General features: G+C 46.4%; 1 protein-coding gene across 8 annotated transcripts in view; it reads left to right on the top strand.

The window, feature by feature from the left end:
• The window catches only part of Pard3 (par-3 family cell polarity regulator), a 553,146-nt gene that overhangs the window by 380,541 nt on the left and 145,251 nt on the right, over positions 1-27,354 (top strand). For all 8 annotated transcript variants that reach the window (XM_048367966.1, XM_048367964.1, XM_048367961.1 and 5 more), the window contains one exon: positions 26,611-26,721. In XM_048367966.1, coding sequence (XP_048223923.1) covers positions 26,611-26,721 — 111 coding nt within the window. The remainder of the gene's footprint in view (positions 1-26,610; positions 26,722-27,354) is intronic.

The raw sequence follows: 27,354 nt of genomic DNA, 5'->3' as shown, positions 1-27,354 counted from the left end.
TTCAAGTCTGTTTCCGTTCCCCGTTAGCCCTTTTGAGCGAAGCCCCCTCCCCGGTGGAGAAGCTGCCTGCCGAGGGGGCGGGAGGAGCACGGAGCACCACGGAGCGTGGCGGCCCGGCTGCTCTGAGACCTTTTCAGATGCTCCTTAACGTCTCTCTTCCTCCGACCTCCAGTGCGTGGAGAGAACGCAGTGTCAGGAATGACACCGACTTCATAAAGCAAACCTTTTCAGAAAAGGACTTTTTGACAGTTCTGAGATGCTAAGTCGATTTCAGTTCCAGGCTGTGTAGAAAATGGAATCTTTTCCCTCCACAATGGATGTGAAAATGGAAGGCTAGTGACTATTCGCTTTCCAACAGCATAGGGTAAATAAATACAATCACACCATCGGAAACTGCACTCAGAAGACGGGCTCTGCTAATGACGTTCACGACACTGCAGACATTGAGTTACTGAATGTGTTTATTGTTTCCATCGGAGGCCCTGTATCTTTTACATTAACTATAATGGGTCAAATACACACCATTCCTAAATGTATTTTATAAAGCCATAAATTATTATATAGAGTGATTGTTTTAGTCTTTCAAACAGCCTTTTAAAGGATTCACTGGGGGAATGACCTCTTACATAATTGAAGGTTAGATTGGTTTTCTTCTGACCTATGTTTAATAATAGCCAATTTAGAAACAAAAGCCTCAAATCAGATTAAACTTGAAGTGGTAGTGAAATAGTGGTGTCTGCCGCGCCCCGTGCACTTGCATTTTGTTTGACGTGGCCAGGGTTCCGGTCACTCAGCTACCCAGGCTGTCAGGTGAGGCCGACCGTGCAGATACCCTGGTGCTCCCTTGCCCGTGCTGGCGGCTGGGTTCCAGCAGTTCTCTTCTCTCTCCTGAAGCCGGGCCAACTGTGTTCTTCATTATTTCCTCCTGTCATTATTTTCAAATCTTGTGGCTCTTCCTCCATTCTCCTGCCTTCTCTTTTTCTCTCCTGTACTTCTTGGCAAACTCGGTGTTTAATGACTGGCTCTTTCCCTTTTCCCATTCTCTCATCAGGCTTTTGTCTGGTTCCTGCTCCAAAAGTCTGTTCCCTTCCGAGTCTCCAAAGCCCTCTGCGTGGACACACCCATGGCAGTGCTCTCCGCTCCTCCCGCAACGGGGATGCCCCCGCCACAACCACTGTGCGCCCCCTTTCCTTCCCTTTCTTTCTTTCCCTCTCTCTCGTTCTTCCTTCTCCTCTTTCAGTCTTTGTTTTTCTTTTTCTCTTCCCTCTCCCTCCTTCCGTCTCTCTCTTTCTTCCTCTCTTTTTCTGAGCCCAGAATTGAGGACCTGAGCACTGTCCTTCCGCATTTTCACCACTTGAACCGCACCTCTACTTCCTGCCTTTTGGTCATTAACTGGAGCTGAGTCTCGTGGACTTTGCTGTCTTGTCAGGCTTTGAACCCTGATCCTCAGCTCTCAGCCTCCTGAGTAGCTAGGATTATAGGAGCGAGCCACCAGTGCCTGGCTCTTCCTCTTCTCAGTAACACGGAGGCTGGTGTTTGTAGGGAACAAAGCCTTTGAGCTCTAGTACAATCTCCAGACGGGTGGTCGCTCCCAGTTTGCGTGTTCCGCCCGCTCCCTGCTGGAACTGTGTCTTCAGAGCCGGACCGTTTCCCTGTGCTGGGCAGAGAAATCATCCCATGCTCCACCTGTCCCGGGAATGTCCCCAGTTCTGCTTCTCACTGCTGCTGTTTTCAATAACGGCCACTCTCTCTGTTCACTTTCTTAGTTCACAAATCTTGGATCCATCTCTGACTCCTGCTTGTTCCTTCTACTGTACTTCCAATTTGTTAATGTGCAATATCCCATTTAGTCTGCTTTCAACCCCAACTATAATTCTAGGACTGTTTTTTTATTGTAAAGGTGATAAACAGAAGGGTTATAGTTACGTAAGTAAGGCAGTGAGTACATTTTCCTTTGGACAATGTTACCCCTTCCTTCATTTTCTCCCACTTCCCCCTCGCCTCAACCCCCCACCCCAGATTTGCCAAGTTCAGTTCCAACTCCTTGTTCAGTGAGAACCACTGCTGCGTTGGTTAACCCCTTCCTGCTGGTGCTGCGGTTCCCTTTCCCTTCCGCCAATCACTTACATACAAGACAAAGGGCACAGAAATTTCTAGTGTCTGCAAAGCCGCTACAGTAAGCGCTAATCAGCAGTGTATCATAGCCCAGTGCAATCAGAAATGCAGGCCAAGAGTGATGGTGGGCCAGGGGTCTCAATTAGCTGGAAGGAATGGAACTGGCGAATCTTGAAGACACTAAGTGGGAACGCCGGGCCTCCGCTCCAGCCCGTTGCTGGTTTGAGCGGCAGCTCTCCGCAGGGCTCCCCGGGCGGCTCCTGCTTCTCTGTGCTGTGTCCGCACCACCATAGCCTGCTGGTGCGTAGTGTGCTTTCCCTGTTCAACCTCCCAGGTGCCTTGCACATGGCTCAGAAGAGGGGACCGCCAATCCCACCCAATCTCGGTAGCCTTGTTCTTTGCCTCTACTGTCTTTACTCGGGAGAAGCAAGTCCCCAATTTTTCCTCCTCGTCTTCCTCCTCCTCCTTCACCACCACAACCTCTACCTGGCACCTGCTAGGTCCACGAGGGCCTTGTCCTTGCTCCTGTCTCTACATGGAACATTCTTTTCTAAGATGCTCTTGGCTTCATCTTGTCCTTTCCCTTCTCCATTCAAGTGTTACCATTTCATGGGATGGATCCAAACCTGAAAAATAAACTTCCTACTTTCCCTTGACATTTCCTATCCTACCTTTTGGCGACCTGTTTCTCTCGCGGTGGCAGGGATGTGAGCCCTTTGCCCTGTTCCATCCCCAGAGGCCCGGTGTGTAACTGGTGTTGGGCACGTAGCACAGGTTCTGGTCTGCTGAAGCCCTTCAGGTGACCTCGGCCTCTGCCCACGGCTTCTCCAAACCAACACTTAGGCGGCGGCTCTGCTGTTCTCGCTGCCCTGCTGCGAGTGCCAAGGAATGAGAACACCCAGAAGCCGCCGTCAGCCTCTAGCACAAAGCCAGTGTTGTGATGGTGCCCCGGTTCCACCACCGTAGCCATCAAGCAGTTGCACTCATAGCTGGAGGACGTCAGGACCTGGCGTCTGGCAGAATGTCCGATCGCAGGCCGCGCCTCAGACCTGCTGACGTCAGACCCACAGTGAGCAGCCCAGAAGACGTATATCTGCACCCACAGCGAGGGGAGGGCAAGGCACGCCCCGCTGCTCCCAGAGCTGCTCTGCCTGATGCGGAGAGGCAGGCTTGAGGACACAGCCCCGTGGTTGGCCTTCCGCAGCCCCTTTAAACCCAGTCCCCCTTCCATTCCCCGTGTTTCCATCAGCTCCGCCTCACTAGGGCTCTGCTCCTGTTCAGTCTGTTTCTGGGGAAACCTAGATGGGGACAGTGCATGTTTCTTGAGAAAGGAAATCACTTTGCACAGTAAGTGATGAGTGGCACATTCAGGAAGCTTCTATGTGTACTATTATGCAGTTATGACTAGTCATTCCGGGGCAGCACCGGTGTCCCTCTCTTTGGTAGAGCATGTCACAGTTCAGGCTTCTGCCTTTCGTGGGTCCCTGGCGGTAGCTGAGAGACACTCTCTGAAGAGCACCCCCTTCCTGTTTGGGGTCCACACTATGTCCTGTGGTTTGGTGGTTTGGAAGCCACTGTTTTCTCCGCTATCATTAGCTATGGAGACTGAGCTTTATCCACTTACCAGAATCCATGCAAGATGGGATCAGCAAAGCCTGTCCTTCTCTCTGGGCAGTTCTTCAGCCCCGGCGCTGAGGGGTGGTGGATTCAAGCTGAGTGAATATCCACATTGCCTGGTAGATATCCTTCTAAGACTCCACACAGCTCGCCCAAGGAATGGGATAAGCTTCTTTCCATAAAAGAGGTCAGACCTTGGTTTTGATCCTCACGAAGTAGGAGAGAGCTCACGAGGGCCTTCCCCCTGAAGCCACCCCCCCGCCCCAGGCTGCTGAGCTGGGCCTCGGGCCTGGGTTTCCTCCCCGGCCCGGCCCGGCCTGTGATCAGCAGAGGCAGATTCTCCTATGAGGCATGACTTGACCGCTCGATGACAACTTCCGCTCCTTAGTTTCCCTCCCATGACGTACATAATACTGTAATGCACATCCCTTCCATCTGTGTCTATCTGTATGCATCTTCTTCATAGGAAAACAGTAATCTTTTTATTACAGCTTTTTTCCATTTAGACAGTAATAGATTTTACGATGGGCTGAACTAACTACAAATATGTCTACTTTTGTAGCTAATTTAGCATATCATTCGTTACACGATTGCTGATGGGTAGGGGGCCAGTCCTGGGGCTTGAGCTTCGTTTTGCTCAAGGCTGGCACTCTAACCGCTTGGGCCACAGCGCCACTTCCCAGCCTTTTCTGTGTATGTGGTGTTGGGGAGTCGAACCCATTGCTCCTTGCACGCGAGGCGGGCGCTCTACCACTGAGCCACGTTCCCAGCCCGACTATAGCTGATTTTGCTGTGTAGAGTGCTGGGCATCGTCTCCTCCAAGGGAGCTGGGGTCGCTTAGCGGCAGCGGGCAGGGTCCCCTGGGGTCGTCCAGGACACGTCCATAGCCCACTTGATCCTTGTTCTCACCCCGGAGGCGTTGTTTTCAGTCTAGTCTACAGCCAAGAAAAAGAAAAGCCACGTGGCAGAGGTGAGCTAGGTTGCCACGTTCCGCGTGGCGGGGCTGGGCAGGCCGGCCCGCCCTGGTCCACGCTCCAGTCTCTGTTGGTGCAGCGCTGTGTGTGTGTGGAGGGGGTCACTTTGCTGCTGTGAGGTTCATCATGTCACATCGCTGCGGTGTTTGCCGTGAACACGAGCGCATCCCTGATGTCAGCTTGGAACTGTGGGGCTTCTGCGGCTGGCGTTCCGTGGCCTTCGTACTGGACGCCCCCGTCTTTCTCTGTCCACAGTTCTTTCTATTCCCAGTTGCCTCTTCTTTTTCAAACAGTCCTGAGGCTCAGCGGCGGCTTGTCCTCCGCTGAACTACCCCTGTAGGAACAAAACCGGAGGGATTTTATGACTGACACCGAAGTTGCCCACAGCCTGTCTCTGCCGCCTTCGCTGAACTGTATGCGGGCGCATCTGTTGCCAACATGAATGACAGTCCGCCCCCTGCCCTCCCTACACGGTTCAAGATGGCTTCAGAGCCCCACAATGTTCTGGCTCCTCTCCTGCCCTTACATCTAATTTTCCCCGCTCCTTACACACACCGTCCTGTACATCTGGCCTGGCTCCACCTCTGCCATTTCTCTCATTATCTTTAATAAGAATGAGGTCATTCCTCTTCCTCAGAACTGGTCCGGAACGCCGCCCCTCCGCGACTCCCCTGACTCCCCTCAGGTCTCTCCGGTCCTCTTGCCCACCTTCTCCCTGCTGGCTTCCGCTCTGTTCAGATCACCTGCTTTTCACCCGATCCTCGGCTGTCTCTCCCCTGGTTTTCACCCGATCCTCGGCTGTCTCTCCCCTGGTTTTCACCCGATCCTCGGCTGTCTCTCCCCTGGTTTTCACCCGATCCTCGGCTGTCTCTCCGCTGCTTTTCACCCGATCCTCGGCTGTCTCTCCCCTGGTTTTCACCCGATCCTCGGCTGTCTCTCCGCTGGTTTTCACCCGATCCTCGGCTGTCTCTCTGCTGGTTTTCATCCGATCCTCGGCTGTCTCTCCCCTGGTTTTCACCCGATCCTCGGCTGTCTCTCCCCTGGTTTTCACCCGATCCTCGGTTGTCTCTCACTGGCCCATCTCCGAGGCTGTGACTCCATTGGAGGACTTTGCCCCAGGACAGGCTGTTGCTTCCCCTGTCTTCCATGTGTCCGGGGCCCTCAGCGTGGGTGTACTGGGACTAGGGTGTACTCCCTGGTGTGGAGCCATAGCCAGTCCTGCAAAAGCAAACAAAACAACAAAAACCCTGGTCTTTGTAAATTTTCACCATGCCATGTGTTAGGGAAATAACTTTTTCTCAGCTTCTTGCTTTCATGTTAGCCATGCCTTAAGTTTAGCTTTTGAATCTCTAGAAGTTTAGGTTTCTTAATGCCACCTTGTAAGAATTATTTTTACTATATGAACTTCAAAAAGTTCTACAAGAAAGTTTCAGTGTATCATGTCCATATACATGTTCAGTGCATCTTGGTCAGAGTTTCCCTAACGCCATTTTCCCTTGAACTATCCCATCCTCCCCACCCCCCCCCCCCCTCCCAATCAGGTTTCCTCATTCCATTTTCACTCTGCCCATTGCGTATTCTGACTGGACTTGCCCGCTATTCCTCTTTGCCCTCATCTGCCCTCTTCCTTCTTGCCTCCTTTAGTCAAGGCGTTTCAGCTTCCTGATGCTTTGTTAAGCTGTCTGTTAATTATCCAAGGGGTTTCACGATGAAATCTTTCTGCGTGTAGCATACTGAGGCAGTTTAATCATACGTACATACATGTATATGCAAATGACCTGGTAGATATTTACATATATGTTTACATTTTAGGCATAACAGTCACATATTAGAGAAAATAGGAACCTTTGTCTTTCTGAGCCGGGCTTACTTCACTCTATCTTTTTTTTTTTTCATTTATATCCTTGAAAATGATTTTTAAGTGTTCTGTTAGGCCACGGCCCTGTGCTGGTGTGCAGTCGATGCCTTGTGCCCTCTAGGACGCACTCTACCGCTGACCTACATCCTTTTGTCCAACGTGTTCTTAATTATAAGGATCCTATATATTGTCCTCAGCTTGGGTTCATACAGGGCCGCTAGTTTTAAGAAATAGACTTCAGGCCAACCTTCCACAAGTACCCTGAGAGAGCGGAAGCCTTTCCCGAGTGATAGCCGGCCTGATGTTGCTCCGAGCACGGGGCTCGGTGCTCTGCCCATCTCAGCAGAGCTGGCTGCTGTCCCCTGAGCTGCTGTCCCCTGAGCTGCTGTCCCCTGAGCTGGCTGTCCCCTGAGCTGCTGTCCCCTGAGCTGCTGTCCCCTGAGCTGCTGTCCCCTGAGCTGGCTGTCCCCTGAGCTGCTGTCCCCTGAGCTGCTGTCCCCTGAGCTGGCTGTCCCCTGAGCTGCTGTCCCCTGAGCTGGCTGTCCCCTGAGCTGGCTGTCCCCTGAGCTGCCCAGCCGCACCAGGGCGCAAGGCGTTGTTGCTCTCACTGACTCGGTTTGCTGAGTCTCCGTATTCCGTGTGTGTAGTGAGCAGCAAACACAGTTGGTATTTCAGCAACTACTGATGACTGTCCCATTAAAGATTAAACTCTCCGCATCCCAGGCAAATGCCTGGCTCTATGCTCCAGATTGGGAGTGAAGATGACTTTCATCTTGCAGAGCACGACCTGACCCAGTGTACCCAGACGCCGACATCGGGCGGGAAAGGCTCGGGCTCTGTGGGCTTCTTGCCTCGATCGCCTGGGAAGGAAGCAGCTTCCACCCTTCGCACCCCCGTCAGCTGTCGTGCTCAAGGATTCTGAAATAAACCCAGTAGACAGATGGACCCGCAGAAAATCCTGACTGTCTTGCATTAAAAGTCACCTGGGTGGGAAGATAAAGCCCGACCATCGTAGACTCACCTGGTGAAGTTATTTCTAAAGATGAGCAGGTGGAGTTTATCCCCCAAGCTTCGTGGAGCAGAGTACTGTGTGCATAGTCAACAAGTACCTCCTGAGTGCATGCCACGGCGGAGGCACCGTGAGGAGTTTAGGGGTGCAGACAGTTCAGCCATGACTGGCTCTGTGCCCATTGCGCTCCCGTGCCTCCCTCCAGAAAATGCCTCCGCCTTTTGCCAGTCCTGGGGCTTGAACTCAGGGCCTGAGCACCGTCCCTGGCTTCTTTTTGCTTCTTTTACCACTAGAGCCACAGCGCCCCCTCTGGCCTTTTCTGTGTATGTGGTGCTGAGGCATCGAACCCAGGGCTTCATGCACGCTCGGTGAGCACTCTACCCCAAGCCACATTCCCAGCTCCAGAAAATGACTTTTAAACTCGGTTCCAAAAGGTGTTTGGGGCTCTCTGTCTGAAGAAGGAGTTTAAAAATGAGCGTGTTCCACCGAGAGGACTCGTGTTTTTCTCGCTGTCTCCACAGTGAGCGGCACCCGCCAGGCCCCGGCGGCTGGCGGCTGTCACGCCGGCTGCTCGGGGGCTGAGAACTGAGGAGCCCGCTCTCCAAGCCCTAGGTCGGGGCGGACAAATCCAAGAGACTTTTATCTTTAAGCAGAGAAAGCAAGCCGCCAGCGGAGACGCGACTCGCGTGGTAGAGTGCCAGGATGGGCGGACAAGCCCAGCCAGAGCACAGGCCTTGAGTGCGAGCCCTGGTTCCAGGACGATAAAACCCAGCGATAGATTCTCGCTCGCCACCCCGGAACGAGGGCGAGACCCTCCCGGAGGAGCAGCACAGAAACGCGGGAGAGCCGCACTCGAGGGAGATGCTGACTTCTTGTTGTTACCCCTTTCTACCGTTACACACCGCTAGGGGACTCATCCCAAATCAGCTCGGAGAGTCCTTTACGTGCCAGCAGAGCATTAGGTTAGCACCGATTGCAAGTTCCTAAGATCCACATTAGAGAGATAGGAAGGCTTCTAGCTCATGATTCAGGACAGTTCCTGGCTCTTTTTAGGAGGCTGGCTGCGTACCATCAACACCCTTTGAGAAAATGAGAAGATTCCTTTAACTGCGGTTCAGGCAGGGAACTAAATGGCTGAGCCAAGTGAGGCTGGGAATTCCCTTAGAGAGCTGGAGACGGCCACACAGACTGAGAACCACCCCGAAGACTTAGCCCTTTGCTTAGGAAAAAGGAGGGAAGACGGGAAGAAATTATCCCCAAGCCTTTGCACTCTCCAGCTGGGTGGTGGTCTCCCCCTCACCAGAATCCTGGAAGACGGGTTTGGAGCACGTGTGATTGACAGGTCTGGGTGGAGGTGACGCGTGGCTAGGGAAGAGATTCCTCAGCCCAGACAGGGAGGGTGATGCGTGAAGCCCTGGCTTCTCTTGGGGTGCTTTTCTGGCATCCGTGTGTCCTGAGAAGGGGTAGCAAAGAGCGAAGGCATGTTTAAATCAGGGCAGCAAAGAGGGGCAGGGCCCGGGGCTATGGATGGAGGCACTGGTGACCAAGGCAGACCTGTGCACAGGAGGGAGAAACTGGAAGCACAGGGGTCATGGAAATCTAAGGGAAGGACGGGCTCGTGGAGTTCATTGTTAAGTAAAGTAGTACCAGAATGGAGGTTGGAAGAAGCGTGAGATTAGCGGCTGGCCTTGCCTGCCGTGGGGCCAGGTCTTACCTTCTGCAGCCAAGGGATTTCTCCCGTCCTCCTGGCTTTCTCTCCTCCGTGCTGGCGCTGGGGTGCCGTCCAGACACTGCTTCCCAGAGGCAGACTCCAAATTGCACGCCTGCTTCCAGACTTCCGTCATGCTCATTCCGCAAGAGAGGCGCTCAAGCCAGAGAAACAGCTTACCTCATCAGAGTGCCTGCCTTGTTTCTTCTCAGTTCAGTCTGTATTCCTGCAAGTCCAACCTGGGGCCTCACACATGCTAGGCCCTGCCACTGACCTCAATCCCAAAGGCTCAGCTTGGAAAACGGCTCGTTTGAAAAGTTTTTTTTTTATATAGATTGCGATGTGTAGCCATTATAACATGTAATCAGGAGTCTTCACTCTATATTTGCCTATGGTTTTGGACTTGGTTCTTTTGAGTCTTTTTTTCCAAGGCTTATGAATGTCTCTATTCCTGTAACTTCAAAACAATTTAATGCCGTTTGCAGGCAGTCCTTGCTTTGAAGGCCAGAGTGTTCGTTTTTCACATTCTGCGCAAGCACTGTTCCTAGTAGCGGTGTTTTACACCAGCGGTATGAAGTTGCCATGTTACGGTGAACATGCTCAAGATTTTAGCTTTTGTCTTTTTCTGAAGGGCTCCCTGGCTGTGCCCAACATGCATGCATGTTTTCTGAAACTGTGATTGTTTTAAAAAATAAAAAAAGCCAACAAACAGGTGCTGGTGGCTTCTGTCTGTGGCCCCAGCGACTCAGAGGCTGCGGTCTGAGGGTCACATTTTGCAGCCAGCCTGGACAGGACAGTCAGGGCTGCTCTTAGCTCGCACTCACTACCACGAAGAGGAGAGGGGGCCTGTGGCTCACGCGGTAGAGCCAATCATGGGCACAGAAGCTCAGTGACCGGCTGAAGCCAGTGACAGGCTCTGGGTTCAAGCCCCAGAAAAATCAGAAAGCAGACAAAAAGCGGTGGTTGTGTTCCAAGGGCGTTTTTAATTTCATGAATCATTCTGTGTATCACATACTCTATTATCATTCCATTGAAGTTTTTTAGATAGGCTTAATTCTAGAAATCTTGATTCCCAGGAAAGTATAAAACTTCTGAATACACTCCTTATGACATGATTTAAAATTTTTTTTTCAAGCAGGAAAATAATATAACTGACCGCTTATTTTTAAGAGGTAAAACGTAATGACTCATGCTTACTATAGAAATGTCCACGTTTGGAAGAGTTGAAGCGTGCGTTTCAGGGTGGCACTGTGCATTGTCGTGGTGGTGTTGCTCATCGTCCCGTGTCCGGGCTCTTCCACTGTGGGGGGACGCGGGTCTCTTTAGACCGGCCCGCGTGCTTCGGGCTCCGTGCTGTCTTCTCCTGTGATTTCCATGGCGGGTTCGGTGGTGGAAAAGGGCCTCCTCCTTTCCCGGCTTCCTCCTCGCCTCTGATAGGCAGCGCCCTGTCCGCCGGCGCTTATTAACAACCCAAGTGACGGGAGGTGGGAGGCTGGCTCTGCGCGCCGACGGGAAAGGACTCGAATAGCCTCAGAAACAATGAGGCGAAAATGAAAACCCGTTTCCCACGCCCGGATTGCCGTCTCGAGTGCTGAAAGTCTCTGTCAGCCGGCGTGGTAGCACGGGGGTGCATAGATGAGGCTGTGCCTTGGAGGTTATTTTCGGTTGTTTCAATTAATTCTGCTCTGACACCTTTGCAAGGCTGTCCGCGTCTCCCTGCCCTCTATTTGCCACCCTGCGCCTGCGTCGAGGACGACATCTCGAGGAGAAAATTACTTGCCAGGGACTGTGAGGCGGAGCCCGAGAGGGACTGACCTAGAGCCGGGACCGTTTCCGAGCTCTCCCAGAGAAATCGCCTCGTTTGCCCTGGCTGGGGAACCTGGGCGCCGGGAGGGAAACGCCCCTTCCTAGCTTCTTACCACCGCGGGTGGAGCCACAGAGCCAAGCGGCTGGGGCTTACAAAGCAACGTGGAGATTGAAAGGGGGCACGCTGATCAAGGGAGACCGTATCCATCAACTTCTTTGTTAAATGGCAACTCCTTTGTACAATTACTTAAAGTTAATTTGGAAAAGTCATGGAGCTAAACATAGATGACATTGAATCAAAGCGACGTGGAGACTGGGAGGCCTTGGCAGGGTAGTAACAGCATTGTACCTCCTCGTGCGCATTCGTCCCTCGTGTAGATTTTATTCTTTTAAACCGTAGTGAGTGCCTATTACAATATTTGCCTTCTTACCTGTCTCTAAATATCCCGCCAGTGGCATTAACTGTCCTCACCCGCTGTCTGCGTCATCACCGCTGCCCGTAGCCAGAGCTCTTCCTCTAGCCGAAAGAACGTTCTGTACCCATTTATTAACCACTGACTCCTCATTTACCTCTTCTCCCATCCTGCCCCCCATTTTGCCTTGTGTCTCTGTGAATTTGTGCATTCTTCCACTTCACCTAGAGAAAAATCATGCAGTATTTATCTTTTTGTCCCTGGTTGGTTTCACTTAGAATAATGTCCTCTGGGATTCATCCATATTTAGCATGTGTCAGAATTTCCTTCCTTTTAAGGCTGAATAATATTCCGTGCTATGTATATACCAGTTCATCCATCATTAGACATTCGGCTGTTATGAATAACACCGCTGTAAAGAGTGTGTTAACACATATTTCTGTCCTCAATGTCACCTCCTGGTTACAACTGTGGCCATCTTGTTAGCATGCTCAGCAGGACAGAGGAGGAAGGGAGAGAGCGACATCAGCCTCCATCTAATGTTCTTTAAGTCTCCGTCATCAGTTTCTGTGAAGCAGAAATTAAGAATTATGATAATAGCATTGATCGAATGATTACACATGCCAAACTTGCTGATGTATAATTCATTCAGTCCTTACAATAAACCGAAGAGGATGGCTGTGTTGTACCCCAGAGGGGATTGAGACTCCGAGACGTTAAGTGTGTGGCGGCTTGGTGGCGGGTTTCCAGCGTAGTGACATCGGCTTAGTGAGGGGGGAAGCTGGAGTATGAATCAGAGGGGTTGGCCACATAGTTCAGTCCATGTTCCTAACGTATATCTTCTATCTTTCCTCCTATTATATCAGATTAATATGTATTGATTGTATCAGTGTAGATCAGTATATCAGAGGAGGCTGGGCAGTGTAGCTTTATCTTTCTTGGGCATATTTCCTTACCCAGCCAAATAAAAACTCTTCCAAGAAAGAAGAAAAGAGGGTGGGGACTGGTAGCAACTGCTTCCGGTACCCCCTGCTTCCAGCGCCGCTCCCCAGTTCTCAGCTTCTGAACCCATCACTTGCTGAGTCCTCTTGGTTTACCAAAGGTTTGTCCACAAATGGTGGATAGCCTTCTATCTACTGCTGAAATAGCCGTGCTCTTCCAGTGTAGGGAGCCTGGAGTAGCTAGATAGGTAGATATTTGAGGGACTTATATAGAGACACTTTTGTTAGAAAGCCACATCTATTATATACTGAGCAATTATTTCAGCTACTACTATGCTGCATAGTTTAAAATTTGATTGCTTTAATCTTTGCTAATACTTTACATGGATTGGTAAAAAGTCATTGAGTAGGGCCCTTTGTAACATGCTTTTCTGAATTTAGAGGACAAGCTCCTTAAAAATGTTTTATATATTGCACTAACAGGGGCTTCATCATGGTATTTCACACCTGCATAGGATGTGCTTTGTTCTGATTAACCCCTTATGTTGCTCTTTCTTTCACCCGTCCCTTTACCCCCTAGTTTTAAAACAGATTTTCAGTGAGCTTCATTGTGCTGTCTTCCTGAATAGACACAAGAGAGCACAAGGTCCTAATTATGGTACGCTAGTGTTTACTGACTTTGCTGCCTCTGTAGCTACCTCTCCAAATACATTCTTGTTGTAGCCTGCTAGGGGTGGTCTGTGTTTTGACGGAGTAGCATGCTAGGTCTTGTCTTCTATGACTTAGATGGGCATCTACATCCAGCTCTCACGAGCAGAGTAGAGACTTTGCTTTTGAATCTTAGAAGTAGGCATGAAATATATGAAGTATTTGAGAGTGAAGATCAATATACCGTCTACCTTCCTCTGAATCCTCTCTTAGTCTTTGGAGGAATTAAAATGATAATGGCTTTACTTCATTATGTACCTGAAACCTAGGCAAGTGGTTTCCTCCCGAGGGATATTAGTCATCGTCTGGGATGTTTTTGGGTTATCACAAGTATGTTGGTGGTGCAGCTGAAGTCTCATAGGGAGCTACGTAGAGACTATGAATTCAGCTAAGCACCCTGAGCGAGGCGTGGCCCAGAATTTCAGTAACCGAGTTACTGACCTTTCGATGTTAGTGAATGCTTTGCTCTTTTGTCTGGTGATTTTAAAGTCCGTCCTTCACAACTTGTCTCTATGTTGAGGAATGGCACACTGAGTAATCTGGTGGGTATTTGGGAATTGTAATTTCATTGACTAGTTTTAAGGATTTTAACAGTTGAGTTTGACTTGCTCAATTTTCTTACACAGTATTCTTTTTTTTTACTTGATCACTTTCCTGTAATGCTAGTATACTAAATAAAGATCTTACTTTATGAGCCAACCAGACAAACCTAGGCTTTCCAAGGGCTTGAGGTGAATCTCAGAGAAAGAAGAACATCCTCTACGTAGCGAGAGATTAGGATTTAATGTGTGCGCGTTGCTTTAAAAATTATGTGTTATATATCTTATCACTGTTCATTAAACTCTTGCTTTTTCCTCAGCTTTATTATGGATGAATTATTTCCTATGTAGATATGATAAATTTCTTTTACTTAAAAAAGATACACAGAATATTTTATCTTTTGGAACCTATGTAATGTACTTCTATGTGAAGTTAGGTTTGTCAGTACACCATGGCTATCATATAGACTAGTGAAGACCAGACACTTTCAAAGTTTAGCCAGGGAAGTCACCAAGGTGACTGTCTGTAACGGCAGTGAGCTGTATAGTTATATCAAAAAGCACGTGGCTCTTTGACATTTGTCAGATTTCACACTCACTTTTCCATAAAGGATACTGGGTTGGAGACGGCGCAGTTAGCCATCTTGTTCTAGCTTTTCCTTTCCCTATCCCTGAAACCATACTAAGATCTTACATCCTGCCAGTTGGGTTCTTACCTGTAGCCTAGTCATAAACAACTTGCAATGCTTTATATCCTGCTCCAGTAAAAACATAGCCTATAACAGTAAAGGATCTTGGCTGGAAAAGGCCACGGCTGTAGTTTTGCATTGCACCATCATTAATTTCTTTTAATAATTATTTTTCTTAAAAAAATATTACTTATACAAAGGAATTTCAATTATCACATTAGTTTTTAAGTGCAATAAATGACATCATTTTCTATACGTGTGAAACTATCCAGGACTTAGGCTAGATTCAAGTACAGACTTTAACCAAATGTATGGCTTCGATCTTCTGTTCCTTTAGAGGGAAGGCATTCAGGGAGCCCTTGCATCTTGGCTGGAGGAGCCTGTTGTATCTGCAGGGTTCTGTTTGCTCTTTCTTGTTCTCAGAACTAGGTGTGGCCTCTGTGCTTGGCAAGTGGCCAGAAGATCAGGTCTGTTGGCCTCATCAGGGAGGTGGGAATATGGCCTAGAGGGTAGAGTCCTCGCCTCGTATACATGAAGCCTTGGGTTCGAATCCTTAGCACCACATCTATAGAAAAAGCCAGAAGTGGTGCCGTGGCTCAAGAGGTAGAGTTCTGGCCTTGAGCAAAAAGAAGCCATGGACAGTGCTCAGGCCCTGAGTCCAAGTCCCAGGACTGGAGAGAGAGAGAGAGAGGGTGGGGGGGGGGAGGGAGGGAGGGAGAGAGGGAAGGAGGGAGGGAGGGAACATCGGCTCCTTCATGTCAAATCTGAATAGGCAAATCAACATAAAGATAGACTGTGAAAATCCACACCTCTTAATTTACTCTGTAGAGAGCATTCTCTAAGAAATATGAATCAACAAAAAATTGTTTTCTGTAATCGACAGAAAAATGTGCTGACAACTTTACAGATAATGAGATCTTTGGGGAAGTTTCCATCATTCTGAGTTTCTAGGAACCAGACAAAAAGTCAAGCTTTTTGTTATTTTGAAACTTTCTTTGTGACATTCATCTGCTCAGGAAGTATATGAAAATAAGAAAGCTTTTGATGACATTTTAGTAGCTGTAACTAACATATTTTGTCTTGGTGGTTAAAACATGTAATTTGATTTCCAGGACATACTTAATTGAAGATGAATATTCCTAATTCAAAACCCAAATATCTTTACATTTTGTTTTATCTGTGTAGAATCTCAAGTGTTTTCACCTTGGGCTGCTGGGCTGCCTATCAGGTAGTTGGTAATAGGAGTTATTAGGATTACTTTTGCTGCTAAATACTCCCTGTTCTTTGTCCTGCTAGGAAAAGGTGGGTGGTAAAATATGGGTCTACTTTTTCTTCTTTCGAGTGCCCTTTCAAACAGTTGTGTTTTTGTGACTTAAGTCTCATTACCATTTCTTATGAGGACTGCCTTTGGGGTAGTACCGCTTACTAGAATGTTCTGATGCCTTCGCAAGAAGAAAACCATGGAAACTAGATGTAGGGTATGATTATTTGCTTCTGACCTGGCAAAGTGTGGAGTTTAACAAAAGAAGCTTAATAGAAATGCTCAAATTGACCCTTCTCATCACTTGGGCTGCTTTGAGCTCAATCAATCTCTCATTATTATCAGAGTTATTCGTGCAAAGGCAGCAGCAATAGTATTTTTCATAATCACTCCTTGAGCCAAATGTAATTTGCAATTTGTAGTATTGTACTATGAAACAATAAAGCATTAAAATGAACAGAGCAAGAATTAGGAGTATAGCAGCAAAGAAAAGATCCAGAGAAGGAGTTGCTTGAAAGCTGCTCTCAGAATTGTTCTAAGTGGACATGGCTGATTTCATTGCCAAATTGAGCGTTTAGAAAAATCAGCATTATGTGTTGGCTTTGCTGTGTTTATATATGAAAGCATATGTACATGTAAGTGTGTATGTAGATGATAATAAAGTCAGTGTAGTTAGCAGAAAAACAAAATACAATTTGCATATCATTTGCATGTAAATGTGAAGGGTTCTGGGGTTAGGTTGGTTTGATTACCTGTGTGCTTATGATTTGTAGAAAAAAGTAAGGTATAACAAGCCTTATAAAAGCCTGATATGGAGCAATAATTACTAATTGACCTCTTTCTACAAAGAGAAGATTTATTTGTGAGAGAAACTGTGTCATGTGCTCTGCAGACTCTCTGATTTCTGGCAGCTCCTCATAATTAATAGGAACTCCTCTAGTCTGCTCCCATTACCAGACGAACGCTAAGTGTAGGTCACAGCTAGCATTTCAATGATTGATCTTGCGATTGGAAGGATTACTATGTGCTTCCCAGCCCCCCACCCCACCCCCCGGTCTTTATGTCTGAGTCCGACCATTATTTTTCTTTCAGACCTTTTGAATTACAGTGATACTGATGAAGTTAAATAGATTCTGCACTGAGTCCCCTTCCCTCTGTATTGTCAGTTTCCCAGCTATTCGTTTAATATTTCTTGGTGCGCATTGGGACTGGATTTCCAGAGTGCCAGGTTCCAAGCTGTATGTATCAATGCCTCCCAATTAGATAACCGAGGTAACCGTTCTCCCTCTCGGAGGGAACTTCACTGGGTTTCCAGTGACGAACATGTAACCATCGAGGGTGCCTTGTGCCGATAAGGCTGTCCTATCTTGCTTAAGTAGAAGGTTGCTTTTCTTTTATTATCATCTTTCAGTAATTATACCAAAAGGGTTTCAGTTCTACAAGTTAGTTTGTGAGTACAGTGCTTCTTGATTAATGTCACCCCTTTTATCAAATTCTCCCCATCTCTCCCAACCCCACCCATCCCTTTAATTTACCTATTTCCATTTTCACACGTGTACCGTGAATGTTATACTGTATTTACCTACCCTTTTTCTCCTCATTTCTTTTTTGAGTTACTTTTCTTCCCCGAGTGCCATGTAATACAAATTTAGTTTATTAAATCTAATCGGACTCACACTAATGAAGGCTGTACACAATCAAATAATGACTCTCAAGCTTGTAACTTTCCTGTGGTGAGCGCCCCTACTAGACCCCAACAGCTGAAAATGGTACCCCTGCTACAGAAGTGCGGTCAAGTTGTCTTGGGCCCTTCCTTCCCTCGGGGTCCCTTCTCATCACTGTTGATTACAAGATGATTTTTTTTCTTTCTTTCTTTTTTTTTTTTTTGCCTAAATAGGAGCTTTCTGCTTTTCATAATCAGCCTACTTTTCCCTGATTCATTCCACGTTGCTACAGTCTACTGCTGAGCAAATCAGCCGGCTTTCATGGTCTTGATGTCTTAAAATGTCACTAATGTATGTAAGATCTGTATAGGACAGACATATTCGACATTACCCACTCTCTTGCTTTCTTTTTTCTCATTTGTGAAATGGAGACCGAGGTACAAACCCCGACCAGAACCCGTGAGTAGGCCTATCACTGCAAAGAGCCCGAGGACAGTGCAGTGCCACTTCATGGCCAGACAGCTGGACGCAGTTCTGATGCCTGGTCGTAGTTGCGCATGTCGGGATGGAACAGAGGAGCTTCGTTTAGAATGTTAGCGTTCGCCCTGTGGATGGTCATTTCCCATGATCCACTCTGAGGCTTGGCGCAGTTCTTGATCTTGCCTTCACATACCTCCGATTCTCCCAGGAGCAAGGTCCTGTAGAAGTCAGTGCTGAGGGTAAGGGAAGGTTTTTCACATTTTTTTTCAACCAAGGCTTTATTAACCGGCTTTGGTAAATAAACTGCTCCGGTAATAAAAAGCAGAGAGTGACTCTCTTTGGTGCCTAAAGCTTCTAGCATGTCTGGATGTGGTAGGAAGAGCCTTGAGTCCGAACGCTGGCTTTGCTGCTCACTTGCTGTGTGACCTTGGAACTCACTAGACACTCTGTGCCTCCTGACCTACCTTCCCCCAACAGGAGGATACAGCGCTCCCCTCGCGGCTGTGACGGGAGTCAGTGTGACAGTCCATAATAAGAATTCAACAAATTCTATTTAAATGTAATTACATAATCAGAAGAGCATTCATCAGGTGCTTGATTGCACAGCTCACTTAGGGATCGCTCCAAGTGGACTTTTTATGGGATAGAATTTCAGTTTCTTTTAGGAGTTTTCAAGTTGAGCTCTGTCAAGCGACCCAGACGCCACTGCAGCCTGCTGTTTGGCTGGGCATTTCCCACCGCTTGGGCCTCCACTTCTTTGTCTGTTGAATAATTCCTTTGGTCTAAGAGACTAGCTGTTTGGTTTTCAGAAATAGGTGGATATTTATCTTCAGCCCAGATGCCCCTCAGTTTATAAACGGATCAAGAAAATGTGGCATATATGCATGATAGAATTTTACTCCTCCAGTAGAAAGAATGATATTGTACCATTTGTAAAGAAATGGAACGACATGGAAACGTTATGTTAAGTGAAGTCAGTCAGGTCCAGAGACACAAAGGATCCAGGTATTCCCTGATAGGTAGAAGTTAGATTTAGCTTCCAAACTCAGAAGTACATATATTGTGTAGCATGCAGGTGTATATAGATGTATTAAATGAAATACAGTACACTCAAGAGAGATCTCAAATAATGTGGCAAAATCTGGAACGTTCAGCAAAATAAAACACCAGGAGGTGGGTACTTGAGAGGGGTAGGGTGGGGCCGAGGGAAGAGGAGTAGATGAAGGAAGAAGAGACAAGAATCCAGTCTGTATCCTACAAAGTTAAAAAGAGTGGGGGAAAGGGTGAGTAGGAGGAGTGTCACGGTGAAAATGTTGGAGGTGTGACATTGAACACGATAGATTATATTCATAAACTGCTTTGTTAACTAGCAACTCTTTTTTTGTCACCATAACTATTTGTGTTACATTACAATAATTAGAGCAGTACAGTTCATGACAGAAATGACAAATTTCAGATCACTTCACAGCACATACGCCTATAAACATTTAAAAGTTAATTAAGAGAATGGTCATCTTAAAATTTACTACTTGATATGACCATTGTTCCTAGGTCAGAGCCACCCAATGATGGAAGAGACTGGATCACGCTGCGTGCGTCCCACGACGAGAAAGGCACCATGTAAAAAACGTGCATGCATCAGTTTACACTGTACAAAAATAGTTAACATACATCCCAGGTAAACAGGTGACATTAAGAAATAGTACTCGTAAGAAATTGGCGCTCAAAAGGAAAAGTGCAAAAGTATTTTCAAGATGCAAACACAAGACGGTGGAATTGGAAACTTCCCGATCTGATGTGTAACCCATTGAGCTCTACGGGGGAGGGAGGCTTCTGCAGTGAATGTTGTCTGCAGATTACTTGTGTTCTAAATTCATCCAAACGCCTGTCACCACCCACACAGGCACTTCAAACTGTGACATGGATCTTCATCTAGTCATGACTGTTCTTTAAGAACCAATAGCAGCTCCTTTGTACAATAAAGATAATAAAAAAAAGTCTTAACTCTAGAAACAACAATCAGGAGAAGTAGTACCACAAAAAAAGAAAAAGCTGGAAGTGGCGCTGTGGCTCCAGTTGTAGAGCGGTATACCTCCTTGAGCAAAAGAAACCCAGGGACAGTGCCCCAGGCCCTGAGTTCAAGCCCCAGGACTGGCCAAAAAAAAAAACAAAAAGAAGGAAAAAAGGAAACTGTGTAATCATCGATGGCTTTGATGCTCTGGGCACGGGAGCCGGCCCTGAGCTTTCTCCTTCAAGGCTAGTGCTCTTCCACTGGAGCCACTTCCAGCTTTTTGAGGCTCATTGTAGATAAGAGGCTCGTGGCCTCGTGGGCCGACTTCAAACCGTGGTCCTCAGATCGCAGCCTCCTGAAAGGATTATAGTTAGGATTACGGGCATGAGTCACCTGTGTCTGGTCTGTGGCTATTAAGAAAAACCCAACACATCCAGAGGAGTTAGGGCTTCAAACAAAAGTAGCTTTATAATTACTTAATAGAATAGAATGATAAGTTAGGGAATTTAATATGCAAAGAATTGGGAAAAAATAGTAGCCAAGTTTTTTGTTTTTAGTATAAAAACTTAGTCAAAGACAGTTTAGGATAACTTCAAGACCCAAAGTGCTGGGAAAAGAAAAAGAATTCCTGGAGAAAAGAGGAAGGGTTATGAGTCACGTAGAGCAAATATGACAGACAAATAAGCAAAGTCCAGACAAGAGTATTGAGTCACACGACTCCACTGACTATGCTGATACCAGAGGAGGGTAGTTGGTGGTTAATTTATATTTGACTTGGTGTGCGCGCTCGTGTGTGTGTGTGTGTGCATGTATGCACACACGTGTCAGTCCTGGGATGTCCCTGAGCTAGTGCCCTGTCACTTGAGTCTCATCTCCCCTTCTGGCTCTTTGGTAGTTAGAGATAAAAGGTCTCACTGGCTTTCCAAGGGGGTTAATTTGAGCCGCGATCTTCAGATCTCAGCCTCCTGAGTCATAATGGACTCGTTTGAAGTTCTCTTTTGCACCGAAGCAGAGCCGCTTAACCTATACATTTCTTAGGGTAAATATTCAGACGAGTTTTGTGGCAAAGTCTTCCACATTAAGACTTGGATAATTAGCAGTGAGAAATAGATTTCAGTGATATTTCAGTAGGGTTTTTTTTTTTTTTAAAGAAAGTCTTATTTTAAAAATTATTCTTCAAAGTCTTCAAGATAAGTGGCTCTGGGTGTCCTATTCATCTATTTCAAAACATGGTAACTGATTTTAAGACTTTCTTCTTACTGTATTAGGTTTTCAAATGTTAGTAGACAGAGCCTTTTATTACCAAACCAGTCAATTTTTAAATTTTATCTATAGCAAGATGCTATGTGTTTATCATTCTGCGTGATATTTTTTTTCTAATGACTTCTAATTTTAGTAGCAGTGGAAGCATGACCATTTAATTGGCAAAACATTTCAGTAGCGTTTATGTTGCAGATAGTCGTACCACTTGACTAAAAACGAAAGCGAGGGTTTAATAACCTTGCAGACTTTACAGTCGTTCATTTTTCTTCATAGAAACAGTAGAAATTGTGTTATCCTTTGCTGGCTTCTGCTGCTTGCCTTTTACATCGTCGTTTGAAGCCCACTTAGCAGATTACGTTAGCTGAGTCCTTTAGGAAGAGAGCCGAGTGTGTAAGGTGTGTTACCGTCCACCGGCGTTCAGATGAGCCGGGGTGGTCACTCTCTCCTCTGACGGAGCCCCAGCGCATGTGGCCGGATCTTCCGTTGAACTTACACCATGAAGCAAGACCTTGACGGAAAGTTTGTTTTTTCTATCAAGTTTTTTTTTTTAACTTCTCTATTTTTTTTTTTAAGCATTCTCCTATGTTAATATGAGTGAAGAGAGATGAGTAACAGTTTCTTCCTAAAACAGCAGGGATAGGGAGCTGCCTTTCTCTTGAGATGGTAGAGTTTGCTGGAATGTTGGTGCAGGTGAATCAGGCAGCAAACCCTGATTCTGTGCTGAAAATGTGTTTACATCCTGGACCCACTAGTCGCTCAATATTTCTCCAGCTACTGGGCTCTTAAAGTGAAGGCGTGTATTTATCTATGGCTTTTAAAGATATTAATATCAAACCAGTTGACATTTTCCAAGTTGTTCAGCATCTTAAGTCAAATGATTGTCTTCATACGTTGAGAAGTGATTTCACCTGTAAAATTATCTTGGCGAGTCCATGTAAAGCTGCAGTTGCTCAGTGAGTTCCTTCTATCTCCTCAGGAAGAATGAAGCAACTATAAATTAAGAAGCACACTACAATTTATAGGCAATTAAATTGGAGTGCATGCAGTTGTAGATACTTTTACTTTTTTACTGTCTAGATTGTTGGTACTTTTTTTATTTATAGTCTTTATTTCATTTCATTACAGAAAATTGGAGCATAGGGATCCAGTTTTGTCCCAATTAGAAAGTAATACACTGTGATTTTACAGTATGCTTTAGCATTTACAAATCTTAAATATAGAGATCGCATAAATTATTAACTAACGCAAGTGTTAAGGGAAATGCTTTCATGTTAACGTATAAACATTTATTTATTGCTGTTTTTACTTTTTCATCCTTTTATCTTGAATCTATAAGACAATAAGAAAGGGTATTTGATGACAGCTTGACAATAAACTTATAAATGATGTAATAGTTATTCAGGTGACTATCAGGCACAATGACAAAAATATGAACCCGTATTCTATTTGTTTTCCATCGCAATTTTGTGTCTGTCAAATCAAAAGATGAGAGTTGAAAAGGCTGCATCTATGTATGTGAGAGTTGTGCAAAATGGAACCTGGCTTTAGATAAGCGTGTGTGTGTGTGTGTGTGTGTGTGTGTGTGTGTGTGTGTGTGTGTTGGTACTGGAATTTGAACTCAGAACCTCACACCCTTGCTCCCTGCTGGTGCTGTGACCCTTGAGCTGTATCTCTAGACCCAGCCTTTTGCTGGTTAATTAGAGATAAGTCTCTCAGATTTGCCTCTCTGGACTGGCTTCAACCTACAATCCTCAGATCTCAGACGCCTGAGTAGCTAGGGTTATAGGCTGAGCTAATGGTGCCTTCCTTATAAATCAAACAAACATTTTTATATAGGTAATGAAACTCGACATGAGTGTTGGGCTGAACTGTGGAAGTTGTTTTAGACACTCCGGACCTATCACCACGGGTAAGCGGAACACATGATAGAACATTTGCCTAGCACGTGACGTCCGATCTCTAAGCACTGCCACGCAATCAAAGTAACGCATGCAAACATCAAGGAGTCTCAGGTCTCTCATCAGTCCTGCTAACTCAAAGAGCAGCCATCATGATTTTCTTCTGAGAGTAGCACTGCCGTTGCAGAGTTTTCTTAGCTATACCAGGATTGCATACACGTGAGTTGGAACGAGAACGACGCTGTTTTTTAAAACGTGGGCTAGGTATCCGCGTGGGAGCAATGTATCTTTTGAAGGACGTTTAGGAGCTAAAAAACTAAGTGGTGGAAATGACTTACTTTTAGCCAGGCCCTCTGGACGGATCTGACTATTCGGCAGGCTGCTAAGACCTGAGGATTGTGGTCCGAAGCTAATCCAGGCAGGAAAGTCTGTGAGCCTCTTACCTCCAATTCCCCATCAAGAAGCTGAAGTTGGCCCAAGTGGTAGAGTGCTATTCTGGAGTGAAAAAGTCAACTGAGAGCTGAAGGACCTGAGTTCAAGCCCCAGTACTGGCACTGATGAGAGAAGTTTTTTTGGGGGGAGAGGGGAGAGCCCTTTAGAAATATCTAATTATAAGTAAATATGATGTACAGAATTTGAACTTATGCTCTTCTAAAAGTTAGAACTTATTTATTTATTAGTGAATCTGTTTTTGGCAATATTGGGATTTGAACTCAGATCGGTGCTTGCGAGGTGGACATTTTACAACAGTGGGACCATGGCCCCAGCCTGGACGTTTGAATTGAACACACGTTATACTTCCCGATGCTCTAGCATGGTGGAATTTTCAGGGTGCAAGGTGAGCCTGGTGATTTCACACCCCGTCCTCTGGACGCCTTCAGGGCTTCTTGTCGTGATAGAAATCCAGGGTCCTGCACCAGCGGACGCGGCCGCCTCGCTGCCCCCTCTCCTCGCTTCCTCGCTGGCGCTTCCCCTCCTCCCGTCCTCCCCCGAAGAGCCCTCGTTGGTCTCCCTGTGCGCCGGGCCTTTGGGCGAGCGCTTTCCTCCGCCATGGCCGCCTCCCCTGCCTCCCCCAGCTCCGCGCGGTGCTTGCGGGGAGGCCACGGCGGCCACCCGTCTCGAGCTCCGTGCCACGCTCTCTCCTCGGGGGCCTCGTGCCTTCCCCCACTCCTGGTGTCCTCACCTGATGGCGAAGCGCGGGCCACGGCGGGACTCGGGGGCACGACCCGAGGCTTCGTTCCGTGCTGACCGCCTGCCTGCCCGGAGGCCTGCGGCACAGCAGCTACGCCATGACCTTTCGTCTAGTGAAGGAGCACTGTGTGCTTGGTTTTGGTCACTCGTGGGGCTTGAACTCGGGGCCTGGGTGCCGTCCCGGAGCTCTTCAGCTCAAGGCTAGCACTCTGCCACGTGAGCCACTTCCAGTTTTCTGGTGGTTCGTTGGAGATGAGAGTGTCATGGACTTTGCTGCTTGGGCTGGCTTTGAACCGCAATCCTCAGATCTCAGCCTTTTGTAGCTAGCAGTACAGGCGTGAGCCACAGGCGCCTGGCTGAACACTATGTTTTAACTGTTCCTGTTGGGATATTCACTTTCTATGTTTGTTCTTTCATTTATTCATTCATTCTACAATGTCCATCATTACACTTAAATCTACAGCCTTATTGATATATTGATGAAAATAAAACAAAGTGTTTTTTTTTTAACGTGTTGAATTTGTTATCTTTACAAACTCAGTACAAGCTGGGAGCTGGTGGCTCACGCCTGTAACCCTAGCTACTCAAGAGACTGGGATCTGAGGATAGCGTTCAAAATCAGCCTGGGCAGGAAAGTCTGTGAGCATCTTATCTCGACTTAAACACACACACACACACACACACGGAGCTGTGGCTCAAGTGGTAGATAAAATACTAATCTTGAACAAAAAAAGCCCAGAGATAGTGTCCAGGTCCTGAGGTGAACTTCCAGGACCCGAACCCGAGAGAGAGGAGAGAGAGAGAGAGAGAGAGAGAGAGAGAGAGAGCGCACAAGCCCAGTGCATACTTTATCTGGCTATATACAGTCAGAATCTAGATTTAAGTTTCTAGGTATTCTTTTCTTGGTGTGTGTGTGTGTGTGTGTGTGTGTGTGTGTGTGTGTGTATGTGTCTGCAATGATCTTCTGGTTTTCAAATCAGATTAAATACCAAGAAGAGATTTTTCTCTATAGAATTAATTTACAACCAATTTTGATTGCTTCCAATAACATAGCACATAATTTTGAAAGGAACTGGTGGTGGTATTTTAACTTTTTTCTGTCTTAACATTTTAAAAATGCTTTTCTTTCTTATTTATAAACCTCTTTGAACATAGTGTTATCTCAATTTCCATAAGAAGTATCATAGACACTTCATGTATAGACATATTTAAAATCAGACTTCTATTGATTTACAGAAAGACTTGTGCCACTGACCACTCTGCTAATTGAAATATTCCTTTTCTCTTTCATGTCCACCTGAGATGTACCTCTTTCTTCTTCTCTTTTCTGATAGGAAATTTTACTGTCACCCAGATTCCTGGCTCTCTTCTGGTAGAAATATTCAGCATGGTCTGTCCGTGTTTAGTTATTAACTGTCATAGTTTTCTCTTTTGGAATATCTGGTGATTGGGAAGTCACTGGGTGACAGTAAGTGAAGGACACCCAGAACACGCCTCCCAGGTCCCAGACTCTAGAGAGAAAAACAGCAGCAATGAAAAGAAGTGATACCAAGTGTGTGGTTTCTGGGATATTTTGGATGCCGGAATATATATATATATATATATATATATATATATATATATAGAGAGAGAGAGAGAGAGAGAGAGAGTGTGTGTGTGTGTGTGTATGTAAGAGTCTCAAGTCAGCGATCATTTATAGAAGTTTATAGACCATTGTTCAAAGAAACACGTGTTTGTCCTTTGTATTTGTTTTTGATCAGCTGTGGATTGCCAAGCCATCACTTTTCATCTGCTGTAGAAGAGCACTTGATGAGGACGCATGAAAGCCTTCAATTTAATAAGCCCCAAAGTATTATAGTCGTGTAAATTATCCTTTGTGCTTTAAACCTGGGAAACATGGCCTTGTCTGTCAGTTTTTGAACAATGATGAATCTTTCCAATAAAACTGGGCATTTAAATACAAAATAGATGTTTATAAAATAGATGATTGTAGATTATTATTCTGTACTGCTTAGAGAAACTCGTTCCAGTGCGTCCAACGTGTCATCCTAGCGTTAGTATTTGTTTCCTAAGGAGGAACTGAAAGTGTTGTTGGGTTTGTTTGGTTCTGCCAAATGAAAACTGGGTATGGAAGCCATTTTCCAAAAAACAAAAAGGATCCTCTGGCAGGCTCTCGTTAAAAGTAGCTGAACTATCCTGATTGGAAATTAGTGCTGTGCTGTCTGCCGGATGTCTGAGTATCACTGAGCATCACTGAGCATCACTGAGCATCACTGAGCATCCCTGAGCATCCCTGAGTATCACTGAGTATCCCTGAGCATCACTGAGCATCACTGAGCATCCCTGAGCATCCCTGAGCATCACTGAGCATCACTGAGCATCACTGAGCGTGAGACCACTCGTCTTGATGACGAGAAATCTCGCTTTGTACGTATTGACAAGCTAGACTCTTTTGTTACCGACAGGTTTGGCAAACATCGGAAAGACGACAGGATTGAGAAGCCCGGCAGGCTGAAGATCCAAGACTCGTTCACCTCGGAAGAGGAGAGGATGCGAATGAAGCAGGAGCAGGACAGGTAGGCGCGGCTCCGGACGCGGCCTCCTCCCTCCGCGGGGGAGCTTCCCGCCCTGCCCGCTTTCTCTCCAGACAGCGCCAGTGCTTTGCATCCACTTGCGTCTTCTGTGTCGGTCCAAGTACTGATGGTTGTGAGGTGAACCGGGTATAAAGAGTTTCTAAAGACGAAAAAAAAAAGAGAGAGAGACCTTTATTGGAGCGTAAGAAGTAGACTTTAATGTTTTTAATTAAGATATTTTAAATAGATGGTAGGAGAGCATATTCGGTGAATAGATAGGTTATATATACATACTTTTTTCTGTGCCAGTCCCAGGGCCTGGCCTCGGGGCCTGAGCTTTGGTGCTGAAGGCTGGCATTCTACCACTTGAGCCACAGCTCGGCTTCCAGCTATTTGGTTAGATAATAGTTCATTGGAGGTAGACATTCCTATCTGGATCCTCAGATCTCAGCCTCCTGAGTAGCTAGGATTGTAGGTGTGAGCCATCAGCACCCAGCTAAATTTATGATCATTTTTAAAATGACAAAAATTAAAATTCTGAATCATTAATTTATCATACGTACTATAAAATACTACATAGCATATACTACATATTATATATTTACATATATGTAATATATATACTATATCATATGT

Source organism: Perognathus longimembris, chromosome 18 (assembly GCF_023159225.1).
Source record: "Perognathus longimembris pacificus isolate PPM17 chromosome 18, ASM2315922v1, whole genome shotgun sequence".
Taxonomy (NCBI): domain Eukaryota; kingdom Metazoa; phylum Chordata; class Mammalia; order Rodentia; family Heteromyidae; genus Perognathus; species Perognathus longimembris.
The sequence above is the reverse complement of the archived record's forward strand: the minus strand, read 5'-3'. Positions and strand labels throughout refer to the sequence as shown.